This window comes from Neophocaena asiaeorientalis, unplaced genomic scaffold (assembly GCF_003031525.2).
Source record: "Neophocaena asiaeorientalis asiaeorientalis breed wild unplaced genomic scaffold, Neophocaena_asiaeorientalis_V1.1 scaffold681, whole genome shotgun sequence".
Lineage (NCBI taxonomy): Eukaryota > Metazoa > Chordata > Mammalia > Artiodactyla > Phocoenidae > Neophocaena > Neophocaena asiaeorientalis.
The window spans coordinates 2158133-2177691 of NW_020172271.1; the positions used below are offsets into that span (position 1 = coordinate 2158133).

At 42.9% G+C, this 19559-nt stretch overlaps 1 protein-coding gene across 1 annotated transcript in view; it reads right to left on the minus strand.

Moving 5' to 3' along the window:
• Positions 1–19559, minus strand: part of SND1 (staphylococcal nuclease and tudor domain containing 1) — a 413476-nt gene that overhangs the window by 368069 nt on the left and 25848 nt on the right. The window contains exons 2-4 of the mRNA XM_024762838.1: positions 16041–16190; positions 5584–5704; positions 1073–1151 (exon numbers count right to left, since the gene is read on the minus strand). Coding sequence (XP_024618606.1) covers positions 1073–1151; positions 5584–5704; positions 16041–16190 — 350 coding nt within the window. The remainder of the gene's footprint in view (positions 1–1072; positions 1152–5583; positions 5705–16040; positions 16191–19559) is intronic.

The following is a 19559-nucleotide window of genomic DNA, read 5'->3' on the forward strand; positions in this document are numbered from 1 at the left end:
GAAAGAAGGGGGGGGAGTTTTTGGGGGGGGGGGGGGGGGCAGGGGGATGAACTGGGCAATTGGGATTGACATGTATTCACTGATGTGTTTAAAATGGATAACAAATAAGAACCTGCTGTATAAAGAAATAAATAAAATAAAATTCAAAAATTCAAGAAAATAAATAAATAAAATAAAAAAACAAACAACAACAACAAAAAAAACCCAGTATCTTTAGCCTCCAAATTACTGATGTAGCTTAGACTTTTCAGAGACTAAAGTGTTAATTAAAGCCAGCTGCAACCCATCCTACTGAGTGAGCCTAACATGATATATGTACTATAAACCTTACATACCTAAAAATCATTTCTAACAAATTCACACTGACATTAACAACAAATACATTTTACCTATTACTTAAGTATATATAGATCCATAAACCAAAACAGGCCTAAAAGGCTTTGGAGAGAGATAAATATTCCCCGACCTTAAAACATAACCATTGAGCCCCTGTCAGTTTTGCTAGATTCCAATCAGCAGATTTTGCCTGGAATTTGATTTATTCAATGTGCTTTATTTTACATTTACTTATTCCTTGTACCTCATATAATATCGTACATCTACTTGTTGTTTGGTTTGTTGTCTGTCTCCCTGTTAAATTGTTAGCAGAACCTAAGTGTCTTTGTTCACTGCTATATTCACAGTGTCTAGAACACACCCTGGCATATAGTAAACGCTCAATAAATATTTGGGGATGGATGGATAAATACTCTGGAACTCAACATCTACGGTGTAAGGCATAAGTCTACTGATTCTTATGAATATAAGAACATCACTGCTTCGTCTCCAAGTCTGTTTTTGAATTACACACATCAAATGCCACTAATGAATGCTGAGTAACCTCCTCGCTCAGAAAAATACACACGTACATCTGGGCAGGAATATCCTAGAAGCCATGAGAACACCAGATATTACCTATTTTATGTCGGGGGCAGGAATGAAAATGCAGCAAAGCCAGTGTAGAGTCGACTCCCCCAGTTCTCACTGTAGTGTGAGAGGAAGTCAGACAGTCAGAAGAGTAATGGACACTTACTTGTTCGCTCTCATGCCTTCTCTCCGGGTGGCCAAGCCCTCTGCAACCAGAGATTCTGCAATGTTTTCCCCATTGGTATCTGAGGAGGAAAAAAGAGGTGCGAATTTTGTGTTTAAATCCAATAGCTCCATGAACAATAGCTCCAATAGCAAGAGAGCTCTCATGGGACCACTTTCACCCATAGCTCTTCAAGGAATGATGCTGCCAGCGAACGGGACAAGGCAGCAAGGTAGGGTTGGGTTTTCCGAAAAACCTCTTCTCCCCCAAAATGTCTAGTCTCTAGGACCCAGAGGTCTATAAATCTTCTCTGGACTAATTTTCTCGTGTATCTCCTGAGCCAAAGGCAATCTCAGGAACTCCAGGAGACTGACAGGGAAGCAAGACACATGCAGCAGCCCAGGAAAGGATAACTAACACTGACCTAAGGAAGAGAGGTCTGGCACCAAATGCGAATTCTGCCGTTTAATAGGTCTTTCAGCATCTTGATACACGTACTCATCTATAAAATGGGAAGAGTACCTGCCGAGATGGGTTCTTGTGAGAATTAAATGTGTGTAAATCGCCAAGCGCAGTGCCAAGCACACGGCAGGAATTCACACAACAGATTCAAAAGGCAGCCCCCCCACCTGGACAGTCAGACAGATTCACCTAGGACTGCCTACGATGTTTCACACTGGCAAGTCCAGTTCCTCTCAGGATGTCCTGTTCTCTGCTCCAAGAGGCCACCAAGACAAGCAAGCCACACCATTTGACAAACACTTTCTCCTAGTCTCAGAGATGCAGGGGACAGCATCTCGATTTCCAATCTCACATGGCAGCCTTCAGAGCAGGCAAGAAAAATGAAGTGAAACATAAAACACAAGCTGATAAGACGCCCCCTGAGCACTTGAAACATTAATTGCATTTCCACACTGCTGAAAAAGCTTTTAGGCTCTCTGTATTCTCTGAAATCTCTGCTTGTCAGCCAAAATGATAAAAGAAGACAGCTATGAGGGAATCACCACATAAAAATCTTTAACACAGCAGAGAACAAGCTCCTAGATAAACTGAAACACAGCAGTCTAGCTGATAGGTAACGTCAGCATAGAATAAAATTCTCTAGGGTTTATGTATTCAGTACACTATACATAGACTTCCACAAGCAACAACAAGCTTACATACCACCCCCAAACTCAACCTAAATGCCTTGCCATTAGCCCTGTCCAAATTTCTGAAGCACATAAGCCCCTGTTCCTACTGCCAAAAACAAAAAAAGTTGAGATGAATGCTGTTCACGCAAAGAACGTTCAGGTTCTGAAGCTGAGCGTGGATCACAAGAACCTTTCCACTGAGGTTACTGCTAAGGCCAGACACACACACACACACAGCTACCTGACATCAGTAAATATTACATTGGTTCTTTCGAAGCAACAGGAATAATCCCACAGAGTGGAAAGTCAAAAGGAAAGACTCCACAATGATGGGGAAAGTTGAGCAGTAAGGTACCAAGAGGTCGGGGGTAGAAAGAATGAAGGCCTGGTACAGACAAGGCGAACGGCCATAAAATCTCCAGTCAACAGCAAACGCAACAGCTCTCGGACAGCTCCTTGGCACAGAGCGCTTTGAAAGGGCTGCTGGCTGGCCCACTTCTAAATGAGTTCATTGCTCCTTCAAAAGGGAGAAAAATACAATTCTCTGGGCCAAACTCCCAAAGAAGGTAACAAAATGTGGTGGATAGAATACTGAAAACAGGGAATTTGTAGGGAAAAGATCTGATGCTTGCTTATTACTAACCAAGGTATGATTGTGATCAAGTCACAATTGGGGCTGGTACTCAGAGCAGGTGGGTGACTATATTTTCTCCAAAAGTTGAAGACTAATCAATCATCTCTCTCTTTTTTTTAATAAGTTCTGGGTTAACCACAAACTCTCAAATTCTGTCATTCTCCTCCATCATAAAAAGAGTAGCCACGGGGCTTCCCTGGTGGCGCAGTGGTTGAGAGTCCGCCTGCTGATGTGGGGGACACGGGTTCGTGATAAACAACAGGGATTTACTGTATAGCACATGAAACCATATTCGGTATCTTATAATAACCTATAGTGGAAAAGAATCTGAAGCTACACACCTGAAACACAATATTGTAAATCAACTATAGTTAAATAATTCTTTATCTATCTACATACAGCAAAAGAAAATCTTTTTTCTAAACAAAAAAAAAACAAAAGACAGAAAAGAGAGTAGCCATAAAATAGGCTAAATATATGAACACTAATTAATTAGTTAAGGCACTGTTTCATTACAGTTGACAGTGAGAGTTGGTTAAAGTATCTGAGTGAAAATATTAAACTTTAAGCCATTTAAGCCTTTAAAACTGAAAGATGTAGATGATTTCAATCATTCTTTCGGTAATTTTTTTTTTTTTTTTTTGCGGTACGTGGGCCTCTCACTGTTGTGGCCTCTCCGGCCGCGGAGCACAGGCTCCGGACGCACAGGCTCAGCGCCCATGGCTCACGGGCCCAGCCGCTCCGTGGCATGGGGGATCTTCCCGGATCGGGGCATGAACCCGTGTCCCCTGCATCGGCAGGCGGACTCTCAACCACTGCGCCACCAGGGAAGCCCCTTTCGGTAATTATTTATCAATCACCTTGTATGCGCCAGATTCTATTAAACACACTAGTACGTTAACATGCTAAATTACATCCACTCTGTAATTTACATCAATTTGAAAAACAAACTTTCTAAAAACAATTTTAAATGTCAGCTCCTCTTACCTTAAATGGACTTTTTTATAGTGGGAGACTAAGGTTATTTAAATGAACACTTATAGGCGGTCTCTCCATAGAGATATCTGTACCGAAAAAATGTTCTATAGTCCAGTGAGGTCTCTTGTCTGATAACAGAAGATTGACCAGCTCTTACAGAATTGTATTATCTTGGGTACTGAAATTCTCGAACAATTGCATTTTGAAGACAGTACACTTCTATTTGTCTTACATTCTTTCTAGCCAGTAGCCCTCCAACAATAATGCTCAAGTGTTTTATTACCTACTATATTATCTGAATTATGGGTAAAAGGCACATTTATTTACTTCTCTTTTTGAAAAGATTCCATATATTTCTATAATTTCCCAATCAGGATGCAGATAGCCATTTGCTAAAAGGGCTGTTTCTCTACTGGGTAAATTGGACAAGAAGGCTCCAAGGTCATCCACAACTCACTTGTCTAAGACCTCTACACTTAAAATCAGAATCCTAGGGGCTTCCCTGGTGGCGCAGTGGTTGAGAATCTGCCTGCCAATGCAGGGGACACAGGTTCGAGCCTGGCCTGGGAAGATCCCACATGCCGCGGAGCAGCTAGGCCCGTGAGCCACAACTACTGAGCCTGCGCGTCTGGAGCCTGTGCTCCGCAACAAGAGAGGCCGCGATAGTGAGAGGCCCGCGCACCGCGATGAAGAGTGGCCCCTGCCTGCCACAACTGGAGGAAGCCCTCGCACAGAAACGAAGACCCAACACAGTCATAAATAAATAAATAAATATTTAAAAAAAAAAAAAATCAGAATCCTAAAAGGATATTGTTAGCCTTATCATATACCCTGCTTGCTTACTTCCAGCTTACTAGTCACCCAAGGCAAATAGATTATCTAAAGCAGCTCAGTTAGAAGGCCAGTTTATCAAGAATCACAGGAAACGTTAAAAGGTGTCTGCTCCCAAATAATCCAGATGAATATAAGTGTTCCCGTTTATCTGACTGCTTTATGGAAAACATTCTACCAATTCTTTCAATGTCCTATTTCTGTTCAAACTCCATTGTGCAATCTTACTCTCCCTCTACCTAATGCAAAAAAGACCAGAACACCTAATATCCTATAAGCTATCTGGCCCAGCTAAACAACAGGCATATGTGTGCACACACACATATTTATTGAGTGCATTCTCTGCCGGAGTGAGATGCTTTACACATAGCATCTCTTTAAACTCTCTCTATAACTTACAAATGAAACTAGGGCTTAGAAAGGTTCAGTTACGGGTTAAGTAAGAGTACATGGTAGAAGAGCCAGGAATCCACACCTACACCACTCCAAAGCCTGTGTTCTTTCCATTCCATTCCAAGTCATGTGGCTTACAAAAAACCACAAGTCCTAAACAAATCGTCCTTTCCTAAAGAGAGTCCCTAGGAGGAGAAGAAAAGCCACAAGATAGATAAAGCAAACAGAAGATGCAATAGGAAATCTATAGGAATTCAATTAGCATCTGACCTAGAAGCACAGACCCAATGAGTTCCACAGGCTGACAGCCTAAATACAGGGGAAAATAATTCTACGCTTACACGCACACCTAAACCAAGCCAGGAAAGCGGGCACAGGAGTAAACTAGGAGCAGGAGTACCAGGGCACCTACGTGCCACGAGCTCTGTGCACTTCCAATGAGACCTATAGCCAACCCTCCCAGAGCGACCTCCGCCAGACGAAAACCAGTCTTTGGAGGAACCTCAGACTTGGAGAAAAATGTACCTTTCCCCCTCGGTACTCACCTTTTCCAAGGTAGATCATGCCATACTCTCGCCCCTGGGGAGTCTTGTTTTCTATCGTGAAGCAGACTTCCTTCCCAATCAGCTTCTTCCGAAGGAACTCTCGAGCAGGAAATGCCCAGGGCTGAAAGATAAAATAAACGTGTTCAAGGACTAGGCAGTTCTCACACGACACAATCAACATCCAAGCAACTTCACTCCTTCAATAGCCTGGCCATGCACTAGGCCCTGAGGAGAATATAAAAATGAAACATACACAACATGGATCATACGCTTAGGGGGCTCCTAAAAAAGGCAGGTCGAACAGTTGGTTTAACTAGCACGAGCCCTAAAAACAGGCATCATGGTTTCCCAGACACCAGCACTAGGAGTTCCCCCCATGCCCACCCCTCCATCACCCCCATCACTATCTACTCTCCAGCTGTCTGCTGTCTACTGTCTACTGTCTAGCTGGTAAGGGATCAGCTTGACAATGGTGGTTCTTCCCTGTCCCTCATTAAAGACCCAGATACAAAAGGGATGGTTTTACCCCATCACTTTGGGATAGTACAGACAAAGGGAGATGTCTCCTCTGAAGCAGCACTGCCATAGTCAGTGGTCACTAGCACTTGAATTTACAGTCTGGACCTAGCTCAGTGCCCCAAGTTCCCTTAGAACAGAAATGAGGAAGGAGAGGTAAGAGCTCAAGGCGCACATGATCTGCAGAAGTTCGTGTGCAGGAACGATACAGCGTATAAAAGGGCAGAGTGGTATATGTCTATCACCAATTGGAGCCACATAACATGGACTACACATAGTAAAGGCAAAACAGTATATCAGTGACCTGAAAAGGAAGCGCCTGCCAACCTTTTCAGTCCATGAAGATTATTCCATGGGGTTAGCCAAGAAGCTTTTCTAGAAGAAAAACATCCATGACTTCCCAGAAACCAGAAGCCAGTTTAAATATGGCAGTCTACCAACCCACTGGGCTGGCATTCACAAAACCAGTACTGTTAGACAACGACAACTGTGGATAGTTCTAGGAAGAACTAATCCTGAGTAAGTGCTCTTGAAGACACAAAAACAAGCTTATCCTCATTCATCTAATGCGCTCTCTTCAAAGTGCCAACAAGCAAAAGAACCAATCACTCAATGGCAATATGGAGTTCACCACATTTTAATCTCCCATTTCTACCCCTCTCCTCATTCATAATAATGAAAACAGATACTGTGACCAAAGAGTATGTTGACTGATAATGAGCCCAACTACCAGCCACATCACAGAAACAGTACTAAACCAATTAACACAGCCTCATACATTTTTATCACTTTTGTGATCCACTTACTCTAAAAACATCCTCAGCTATAGATCTAATGGCTAGGCTTCAGTTTTGAGTAATACTCTAATACCTAAAATTCAGTAAAACACTGCTTTCCTAAATGCAAAGCTCTGACAAAACAAAGTACTCCTAAAGGAAGCCAAGATTTCGGTAAAAATTCATTTATCAAGGGTCAGTTCACAAGGAACTAGCTAACCCCTGTGGGGAAACCTCCAACTTCTACCAACTAGGCAGAATTACTAAAAGCTTTTAAGGCTTGAGGAAGGAGCACCCTTCTCTCAGGACCTCATGTTTTACAGCTGGTCAGTCACTGGGCAATAAGAGAAAGCTACACTGGAGGTCCTGAAAAGGACATACACCTTATCCTAGAGAAAGGTAACCTAGCTTCTTTAATATTCCAGCCTTCTCAAGTTGTGTTCCATCCAGAGTCAGGCAAATTCAATAAATGGACAAGATACAAGCTATGAAGAGAGGCGATTAGAAGATTCGGGAAAGCGAGTGACCGCATCACTCCTGCCGAGGGCAACAGAGCACTCCAGGAGAGAATCCTGCGCAGGTGTCCACACAGAGCACAGCCAGCAGAAGGCTACCTAATGGGGAAGGCCGTCCCAGCAGAGCCTCCCAGAACGGCCCTACGTATACAGAAACTGACTCAAAGCGCTCATCACATTAGGGCCACGATGACCCAATAGGAAGAATCACTGGTCTGGTCAAATGATGTGCCAGAGTTCCACCTAGGAAGCAATGGCTGTTAAGTAGCTGAGACTCAAAACTGCCTCTTCCCTTTAGAATGCCCAATGGCAGGTGATCTAGCAGCTTGCTCCCCACTCCCAGACCCATGCAAGGTTCTGGTGTCTACCACGACAAGTGGAATTTTAATTCCCATCTTTTCTTTGCACCAGGTAGACTCCTAAACTACTGAAACAAGATTAAATCCCACAACAATGTAAACCCTCAAAGCTAGCTACTTTTGTACTTGGCCCAGTGCTCAATCATCCCACTGTCCCACCTGCGCATGTAATTAATCCCTTTCTGCTGCAATCACGCCACCACCCCAACTTTCAAAAGCTCCACTGAATGTAGAACGACTGTAACATTCATTTCTGTATTTCGCATGAAACCAACATACAGCTTCACATACAACGAGAGCTCAAGAAATCTGTGGGAAATAAATATATAATTCCCACAGTGCCCATCAATGCAGTTATCTAGGCTGCGTAGAGTAGCTAGGCAATGCTGGGGATTAGGCTGGAACAGGGCAGTATGGTTGGGGACACACAGCAGAGCTGCTTTTATTGTCACGGGACTTAGGAGAGAGCTAAGTTTCTCTGAAAGCAGATATGAAAGAAGGCGGAGAATAATCAAGTGCATGATATTTGGGACAGTGATACAAAGGGAAGCAAATAAGCAATCATGTCCTTGACTCTGTTTGAATGTGACAAAACTAGACATGCTCCAAAACAACAGAAAGCCAGAGAGAAAGTAGTGCTACATTCCACAATCCACTGATCCACAAAAGGAGACGCTCGGGTTCTTTTCCTCATTATTCACTGTATTCCTGCTTTGTGTCAGGCACTGACGAGGCAGAAAAACACAGATGTCCCTCCCCTCGAGGAGCCGACAACCAAATATAGAGACACATAAACATGGAATAGGGTGACAGCACAAAAAAGGGATGATGAAAGGTGATGTCAGGTGTGACTTCTCCAGAGGATGAATCACCGGGGCACAAGGAGGAGACGGAGCTTCCGCTGGAGGGGGCGGTTGAGCCAAGGCATGAGCAGGCAGGACTCAGGTGGCCTGTTAGGAGACCCGAACACTTCCTCAGGGTTGGGACTTAGCATCCCAGAAGGGGTTCAGTAAGAGAAGACTAAAAGTCAAACCACAAATGGGATTGTAACCCAGGCTAAGGCATTTAAATTTGTCCAGCGGTAATGAGGAATCACTGAAGTATCCGGCAGTAATACTGAGCCAGGGAAAAAAAACGACATTATATCTCAAAAACATCTGAGAGCATACAGAGAAAGAATCAGAGGGAAGGAAAATGAAGGCAGAAAGACTGTTATCTTAATATTCCAGAGTTGAACAAAGCACTCTCTCAGAGTTGAACAAAGAACAATAGCAATTGTAATGAAGTTTCGAGAAGAGAGATTTTGAAAGAGGCAGAATCTCTAGGTCTCGATAAAAGCCTGGAGGTTGGCGGGGGTGTCTGGAATTGGGTTGCCACTTGGCGTCACTGCTAACTTGAGCCAGAGCACCTTCAAGGGCATGGTGGGGGGAAAACCAAATCACAGCAGGGCAAGGAGAGACTAGATTACTGCACACAGAAATAGTGACTGTGGCTGACGAAGGATGAAATCGGTAGCTCTCAAATACTTCATGTCACAGGGACCTTTGAAGAGTTACTAGGAGAAACTGAGTTGCTCTGGAAGAGACAAAAACCACTAGGCTGTATAAATATATGAAACTCCGACGAGAGCAGGGATCAGATTACATGGTATTCTTTCAGGTGGGATAGTTCTGGTAAGATTTTATTGTACTGTTACATAGGCTACAGCTAAGATACTTCAGAACAAGCTCCAACTGGCCTTGATTCTCATCCACAAAACAGAAAATTAAAACCCAACCCTTCTTCCCTACAGGCAACACTGCTTCTTCCTTCTGGGGAAATGAACTTGACTGGCTCTAGCCAACCAGGGTCAACACTCTTCTCCTCTTAGAAGCAGGCAAGCTGTTACACAACACAAAACTGAAAGGGAAAGAACTATTCAAAATGTTGATCAAGAAAAGCACTTAGCACCCAAAATTTGAAAAGTGCTGAGAGAGGTGTAATCTTCAGCACTTGGACTAACAGTACGAGAAATGTCTGTAGTAGCAGAAATTAAATAGCACTAGAGATTACCACAGCTAACATTTGTTAAGTAGCTTACAGGCCCATGCTAAACATTCCGCATTATCTAGTTTAATCCTCATTGAACAACCCTGAGGTATAGAGTAACCCAATACTTGTGCTTACGGACAGAGGACCAATGGAAAAGACATGATTTTGTCTATTTAGTCATTATCCCAAGAATCTAACTGCTGTTGATAGAATTTGAGGTGATTTGTCTCTATTTCCTATAACACTGCTTTACTACCTTCTTAATTCAAACAAAATGCTTTTTATTATAGATGAAAAAAACTGCATGTTTTTCCTTAAATGAAAGAACCCCGTGAGCTGCTTTTTTTCCCGCACTTCCATGGGAGGAAAACAGCAGACGGAAGCTGAGGTACCAACTTGCCCATCATCATCAAGCTGAGGCAAAAGACAAATAATTAGAATCCAGAAACTTCCTTTTTGATAGCCAAAGCACCACTGAAGAAGAGACAAGAACTGGTGTTTCAAAGTACAGGAGCCAAGAAGACTCATGGCAGCTGCCTGGAGAGGTAACTTAAGGAGTCCCAGGCAGACCACAAAGAAGGCAAGGTGGCCAGGCATTAGAGATGGGGGAGAAGGGGGCTGGAGGGGATGGTGGAACAAAAGCTCAGAAGCTTGTCAAATCGCCATAACACATGGTTCTTGACAACTACTGAACCACAAGTTGCCCTAAGAAACTGATAACTTCCTCCCTTCAAAATGCATGTTTACACAAAATTTTGCAAACAATTTCATAGGGTTCACAGACGTCCTTAGGACACAGATCCCAGATTAAGAATCTATAATAAGGCACATTCCTAACATTTATAGTCTATGCTACCATTTACGAAAATGAGTGTCTACGGTATAGCACAGTGAACTATATATACTCAATATCTTATAATAACCTATCATGGAAAAGAATCTGAAATACATATAACTGAATCACTTTGCTGTACACTTGAAACTAACACAACATGGTAAATTAACTATACTTCAATTTAAAAAAAGAAAGAAAAGAAAAGAAAATGAGTGTCTGCTTGTATAGGTGATAAATGCCTCTGGAGATTCAAGCCTGCCGTAACGCCAGTAGTCTCCTGGAAGAAGAACTAGATTTTTCACTGTGCATCCTTCTGAATTTTGAAGGTAAATGAAGAATTCAAACATAAATAAAAGAGCTCTGCCATAACTAATGCCAACCTCAAACAGCAGAGACTACCTAGGAAATGTACTAACCTGTTTCCAGAGAAAGAGGCATGAAACACTGATAAACCTGAAAAGGCTCTAAACCTATGGGAAAGTGTACGACGGAAAGAGACTGGGATTACTGGGATTAAAGGTAGTGAATGTATAAACTGAAGCAAGCCACTGTTGATTTGTCATCAATCCTGTGATATAAAAATACTTGAAATAGGGAGCCTACCTCAAGATGGCGGAGGAGTGAGACGTGGACATCCCCTTCCTCCTGACAAATGCATCAGAAATATATCTACATGTGGAATAACTCCTACAGAACACCTACTAAACGCTGGCAGAAGACCTCAGACTTCCCAAAAGACAATAAACTCCCCACGTACCTGGGTAGGGCCAAAGAAAAAAGAAAAAACAGACAAAAGAATAGGGACGGGACCTGCACCTCTAGGAGGGAGCTGTGAAGGAGGAAAAGTTTCCACACACTAGAAGCCCCTTCACTGGCAGACACGGGGGGTGACAGGGGGGAAGCTTCAGAGCCACGGAGGAAAGCACAGCAACAGGGGTGCGGAGGGCAAAGTGGAGAGATTCCCGCACAGAGGATCGGTGCCGATCGGCACTCACCAGCCCGAGAGGCTTGTCTGCTCACCCATCGGGGCGGGAGGGGCTGGGAGCTGAGGCTCGGGCTTCAGAGGTCAGACCCCAGGGAGAGGACTGGGGTTGGCTGCGCGAACACGGACTGAAGGGGGCTAGTGCCCCACAGCTAGCCGGGAGGGAGTCTGGGGAAAATTCTGGACCTGCCTAAGAGGCAAGAGACCACTGTTTTGGGTGTGCGAGGAGAGGGGATTCAGAGCACCACCTAAATGAGCTCGAGAAGGGTGCGAGCCGCAGCTATCAGCGCGGACCCCAGAGACGGGCATGAGACGCTAAGGCTGCTGCTACCGCCACCAAGAAGCCTGTGTGCAAGCACAGGTCACTATCCACACCCACCTTCCGGGAAGCCTGTGCAGCCTGCCACTGCCAGGGTCCCGTGATCCAGGGACAACTTTCCCGGGAGAACACACGGCGCACCTAGGCTGGTGCAACGTTACGCTGGCCTCTACCCCCACAGGCTCACCCCGCATTCCATACCCCTCCCTCCCCACGGCCTGAGTGAGCCAGAGCCCCCGAATCAGCTGCTCCTTTAACTCCGTCCTGAGTGAAGAACAGACGCCCTCAGGCGACCTACATGCAGAGGCGAGGCCAAATCCAAAGCTGAACCCCAGGAGCTGTGCGAACAAAGAAGAGAAAGGGAAATCTCTCCCAGCAGCCTCAGGAGTGGCAGGGTAAATCTCCACAATCAACTTGATGTACCCTGCATCTGTGGAATACCTGAATAGACAACGAATCATCCCAAAACTCAGGCAGTGGACTTCAGAAGCAACTGTAGACTTGGGGGTTTGCTTTCTGCATCTAATTTATTTCTGGTTTTATGTTTATCTTAGTTTAGTATTTAGAGTTTACCATCATTGGTAGATTTGTTTATTGATTTGGTTGCTCTCTTCCTTGTTTTATTTTTAACATATATATTTTTTCCATTTTCTCTTTCTGTGAGTCTGTGTGTGTATGCTTCTTTGTGTGATTTTGCCTGTATAGCTTTGCTATAAAGAAACACAAGCTTTAAATGATACATTAAACAAGATGGACTTAATTGATATTTATAGGACATTCCATCCCAAAACAACAGAATACACTTTCTTCTCAAGTGCTCCTGGAACATTCTCCAGAATAGATCATCTATTGGGTCACAAATAAAGCACTGGTAAATTTTAAAAAATTGAAATCGTACCAAGTATGTTTTCCGACCACAATGCTATGAGACTAGATATCAATTACAGGAAAAAAACTGTAAAAAATACAAACACATGGAAGCTAAACAATACACTACTAAATAACCAAGAGATCACTGAAGAAATCAAAGAGGGACTCAAAAAATACCTAGAAACAAATGACAATGAAAACACGATGACCCAAAACCTACGGGATGCAGCAAAAGCAGTTCTAAGAGGGAAGTTTAGAGCAATACAATTCTACCTCAAGAAACAAGAAACATCTCAAATAAACAACCTAACCTTACACCTAAAGCAATCAGAGAAAGAAGAACAAAAAAACCCCAAAGATAGCGGAAGGAAAGAAATCATAAAGATCAGATCAGAAATAAATGAAAAAGAAATGAATGAAACAATAGCAATGATCAATAAAACTAAAAGCTGGTTCTTTAAGAAGATAAACAAAATTGATAAACCATTAGCCAGAAATCAAGAAAAAAAAGGAGAACACTCAAATCAATAGAACTAGAAGTGAAAAAGGAGAAGTAACAACTGACACAGCAGAAATACAGGGATCATGAGAGATTACTACAAGCAACTATATGCCAATAAAATGGACAACCTGGAAGAAATGGACAAATTCTTAGAAAAGCACAACCTTCCGAGACAGAACCAGGAAGAAATAGAAAATATAAACAAACCAATCACAAGCACTGAAATTGAGACTGTGATTTAAAATCTTCCAACAAACAAAAGTCCAGGACCAGATAGCTTCACAGGAGCAATCTGTCAAACATTCAGAGAAGAGCTAACACCTATCCTTCTCAAACTCTTCCAAAATATAGCAGAGGGAGGAACACTCCCTAACTCATTATACGAGGCCACCATCACCAAAACCAAACAAAGATGTCACAAAGAAAGAAAACTACAGGTGAGTACCACTGACGTACACAGATACAAAAATCCTCAACAAATTACTAGCAAACAGAATCCAACAGCACATTAAAAGGATCATACACCATGATCAAGTGGGGTTTATTCCAGGAATGCAAGGATTCTTCAATATACACAAATCAATCAACGTGATACACCATATTAACAAATTGAAGGAGAAAAACCATATGATCATATCAATAGATGCAGAAAGTTGTGACATAATAGATGTGACAAAATACAACATCCATTTATGATAAACACCCTCCAGAAAGTAGGCATAAACGGAACTTACCTCAACATAATAAAGGCCATATATGACAAACCCACGGCTAACATTATCCTCAATGGTAAAAAACTGAAACCATTTTCACTAAGATCAGGAACAAGACAAGGTTGTCCACTCTCACCACTATTTTTTTTTTTTTTTTTTTTTTTTAAAAATCTGAAAGAGAAATTAAGGAAACAGTCCCATTTACCATTACAACAAAAAGAATAAAAAACCTACGAATAAACCTACCTAAGAAGACAAAAGGCCTGTATGCAGAAAACTATAAGAGACTGATGAAAGAAATTAAAGATGACACAGATGGAGAGATGTACCCTGTTCTTGGATTGGGAGAATCAACATTGTGAAAATTACTATACTACCCAAAGCAATCTACAGATTCAATGCAATCCCTATCAAACTACCAATGGCATCTTCAACAGAACTATAACAAAAAATTTCACAATTTGTATGGAAACACAAAAGACCCTGAATAGCCAAAGCAATCTTGAGAAAGAAAAACGGAGCTGGAGGAATCAGGCTCCCAGACTTCAGACTATACTACAAAGCTACAGTAATCAAGACAGTATGGTACTGGCACAAAAACAGAAATATAGATCAATGGAACAGGATAGAAAGCCCAGAGATAAACCCACGCACATATGGTCACCTTATTTTTTATAAAGGAGGCAAGAATATACAATGGAGAAAAGACAGCCTCTTCAATAAGTGGTGCTGGGAAAACTGAACAGCTACATGTAAAAGAATGAAATTAGAACACTCCCTAACACCACACAGAAAAATAAACTCAAAATGGATTAAAGACCTAAATGTAAGGCCAGACACTATAAAACTCTTAGAGGAAAACATAGGCAGAACACTCTATGACATAAATCACAGCAAGATCCTTTTTGACCCACCTCCTAGAGAAATGGAAATAAAAACAAAAATAAACAAATGGAACCTAATGAAACTTAAAAGCTTTTGCACAGCAAAGAAAACCATAAACAAGATGAAAAGACAACCCTCAGAATAATGCTCAACATCATTAATCATTAGAGAAATGCAAATCAAAACTACAACGAGGTATCACCTCACACCAGTAAGAATGGCTATCATCAATGAATCTACAAACAATAAATGCTGGAGAGGGTGTGGAGAAAAGGGAACCTTCTTGCACTGTTGGTGGGAATGTAAATTGATACAGCCACTATGGAGAACAGTATGGAGGTTCCTTAAAAAACTACAAATAGAACTACCATGCGACCCAGCAATCTCACTACTGGGCATATACCCTGAGAAAACCATAATTCCAAAAGAGTCATGTATCACAATGTTCATTGCAGCTCTATTTATAACAGCCAGGACATGGAGTCAACCTAAGTGTCCATCAACAGATGAATGGAGAAAGAAGATGTGGCATACATATACAATGGAATATTACTCAGCCATAAGAAACAAAATTGAGTTATTTGTAGTGAGGTCGATGGACCTAGAGTCTGTCATACAGAGTGAAGTAAGTCAGAAAGTGAAAAACAAATACCATATGCTAACACGTATATATGGAATCTAAAAGAAAAATGAATGGTTCTGAAGAACCTAGGGGCAGGCAAGGAATAAAGACGCAGACGTGGAGAATGGACCTGAGGACACGGGGAGGGGGAAGGGTAAGCTGGGACAAAGTGAGAGAGTGGCATGGACTTATATATACTACCAGATGTAAAATAGATAGCTACTGGGAGGCAGCCGCATAGCACAAGGAGATCAGCTCAGTGCTTTGTGACCACCTAGAGGGGTGGGATAGGGAGGGTGGGAGGGAGACGCAAGAGGGAGGAGATATGGGGATATATGTTTATGTATAGCTGATTTACTTTGTTATACAGCGGAAACTAACACACCATTGTAAAGCAGTTATACTCCAATAAAGATGTTAAAAAAAAAAAAACTTGAAATATACAGAAAAGAAAGAGTACATCAAATGTGCAGTCAAGGAGGAGACTGGGCTATAACCTGGGTCCACAGCCTCTGGGAGGGGAAGCACCTACCTCATCCGGGGTGTCTTTTGCATCAGGTTGTGTGGCAGCTGCCCTGCGGGCAAGGTTTCCAGCACGAATGTTGCTAAGGTTGATCTGCCTCTCTGGAGGAGGCCCACCACGAGGCTGCCCACGCACAATGATGGCACACCCTGAGAGGACCTAGGTAAGGGGAAAAACAGAGAAAATTAGCCGTCTAAAGGTAACATCACCACAATACAGATGGTCCACTCCTGTATCCCCAACATCTAGAAAACTACTCGGCCTCTTGAAGGCACTCAAATATTTGCTGGATGACTGAATGAACAAGACTATTTTTAAGTTTATAAGAGAAATACCTACATAAAACCTTGGGCTAGATTCTGAAGTGACTGACCCAGCAATACAAATAAGAATTACACAAAATGATAGAAGACTCAAAATAGACTAGGGTGAAGAGGCATGCGAGACATGGAGATAACCTTTGTAATTTCATCCCCGCAAGCTGACCACCACCTGTGTTCTTTTCAGTATTTAAGAAGTTAATGTCTCCATCCACATGTGCTGTTCTACAGTGGAAAAGGCAAGCAATGGAAGAAGGCCAGAGAAAAGTGGAAGCTGAAGGAAGAAGCCCCGACACGCCGGCCACACCAGCCAGAAGGAGCCGAGGATGCCCAGGGCTAACATGGAGGCAGTGCAGCCAGAGCCGAGTGCTCCCACTTCCTCCGTAGACAGTGCTCAGACTCTAGGCTAAGAGAGAAATACAGAAGAGAGAATCTAGAAACCCCACGCCCTCGGTGATTACAACAGGGGCATGGAGGAAGCACCTTAAAGCTCCCAAATCCAGCAGCTCCTTCCCTCTCTCTCTGAAGGATGCCAGGCGTAAAACCCACTTGGCAACTATGGAATGAGCTCTAAAGCTCACTTAAAATATTTGCGGGGGGAAGAAGAAAGGATTTCACGTGGGAGAAGAGAAGAGGCGGCACACAGAAAAACATGAGAATCATCGCCCAAGCTATTCAAATTCTTTGCTCAGCGAGGCACGATTTAATCAACAGGGAGCCTTGAGCACTGGCTTCACTAGAGCTGAAAGGCTCAATCCCACCTTCAAAACAAGAAAAAGCTGCTGAATGAAAAGTTAGTAGAAGGTTGGAGAGTCCTGCCAATGCAGAACTCCGTGGCAGACAAGACCATGGAGTTTTCTGTAAAGGGAACAGTCCTTGGAAAGGAAGCTGACTCAAAGGAAGAAAGGAAGAAATATGAAGGAAGCCACTTCGATATGCATTTGCTTAGCTGACTTGTCTCCCTCACCTCTCCACCTTAACTCATGCTCTAAATCGTGGATTATTAATATAAATACAGAAGTGCATTAAACATATATGTACATCTTAAAGAATAAGAAGCAAACAACTATGTAACCACCACCCAAGTTAATTACCAAAACACTAGCAGAACCTTGGATCCCCTGTGTCCCTCTCTACTCCCAGCCCCTTCTCCTGACCACCACCATTATCCTGACCATTGTGATAACCTCTCCTTCCTTGCTTTCCTGTACAGTGTTACCATTTACGTATACATCTCTATGCAATATGGTGGTTTTGTTTTTCCTATTTCTGAACTCTATAAACTGAGTCTACTGTGTGTAAACAAAAGTATAGACAAGTGACTTGCTTCTTTTGCCCTTTTTTTGGGTGAAACTCATTCATGCCAGAACACTAGTTTATTCACTTTTGTGGCTGTACAGTATTGCATTGTATGAATCTACATAGTCCAACAAATATACATAGTCCAATTTTTTTTTAAATTAGCGCTAAGATTAACATCTCATTATCCCCAATACCTCAAGCATATAGACCTTGGTCTAAATGGTTCCTCCCTGGCTACACCATGACACACATAACAAAAGACTGTCTTCCTTACGTAGTTACAAGTCATGCTTTTCATTTTTATCCTTTGTGATCGAGTGTTACCAGCAATTAAACCCTACAGCTTCCAACCAAACAGTCTTGCTAACAGCCTTTCTTGAGAACCCATGTCCTGGACATCATCCCAGGGATCTGACATTCTAAAAAGACAAGCCCTCAAACAAAGCAAAGCCAAAGAAGAGATATACTTGGGCACAGGATGGTTGATGTCCCTGAAATGAGAAGGGCCAAAGGAAGAACAGGAAAAGAACCTGGAAATGATTCATTTACAGTCAATTATTCACAAGTGGCGGGAGAAGAGCACATTTTTGAATAACTGCCTTGAAATCATTCATGTACAGACCGCAACGGGACTGAGGAGCATAGAGCATACAAAGCAGAGCACCCGTCTCAAAGGGCTATTCCTTGATTTTTGTCAAGTTTTCACAAAAAGTAATAAAGCACTCCCAGGAGACCCAGTACCTCTTGGGAAGCCCAGCTGGAAACTCACCTTGGCTAACCAGTGAGCACTGACCCAGGCTAGGAAACAATCCTTATTTCTCAAGTCTGACGAAACCCGCTGAAAAGCTCAAGAATAGAATGACTGATGAGTACCCTCTTACTCCCCCTAAATATCAGCAAGGTGTTACCTCTAATGCCTTCACCTAGTAAAGTAGATCCCTGGGGGACAGTGGGTCTATAACTATTATCCCGGGCCCATTAAGGGCTTTAGTAAACAACTTGTACAAAGGAATTTTGAAAAACCTCGTTTGTACACTCTCCCCTTGCCCTGAAAGCTATTCTGAAGACTGCTGTCAGAGCTTCTTTGCATTACTGCACCAAATATGCCATTCAGACAACAGTCAGTATTTGAATTAATATTAGAGAGAGGTGATTTTATAGGCTGCACAACACCTTTTATACTATTGAGGATACAAATGCAAACAGCAGCCACCAAGTCAACCTCCCAAGCAACAAGGACAGATATTCACTGTGGCAGGTACTGCTATTCCTGTTCCCCCAGGAGGCGAGGACTGGCATGGCTACATCTTTCCTCTGAAACTCTCTCCCCCTCATCCATTTGGCCACAGCCTTGGCGATCAGGTAGGAAAAGACTGTCTGCAGACCATTATGGAAGGAAGAGACCTGTCTATATGGGAAGAATTTGTTTCCTTCCTATTACTTATAGGAACTGAAATAGTTCAAAACACACTCCACCTCCTTTTTTGCTCTTCCCATTTCATCTTCCAAGTACTGTTCAACTCCCTCCACCTGCCTCACTTATCAAAAGTCTTTATTCAAGTTCTTCCTCAATAAAAATATATAATGGGCTTCTCTTGTCTAAGGTTCCCCACCAAATAAAGCCAAGGGAAAGACCTTCTGGGGGAAAAATACTTAAAATGTCTTTATTTGGGGGGGGCTGTGTTTGGTCTTCATGGCTGCACGCAGGCTTTCTCTAGTTGCAGCGAGTGGGGCTACTCTTCTTTGTGGTGCGCAGGCTTCTCATCGCGGTGGCTTCTCTTGTTGCGCAGCACGGGCTCCAGGTGCGCGGGCTTCAGTAGTTGTGGCACGTGGGCTCAGTAGTTGCAGCACGTGGGCCCCTAGAGCACACGGGCTTCAGTAGTTGCGGCACGCGGGCTCAGTAGTT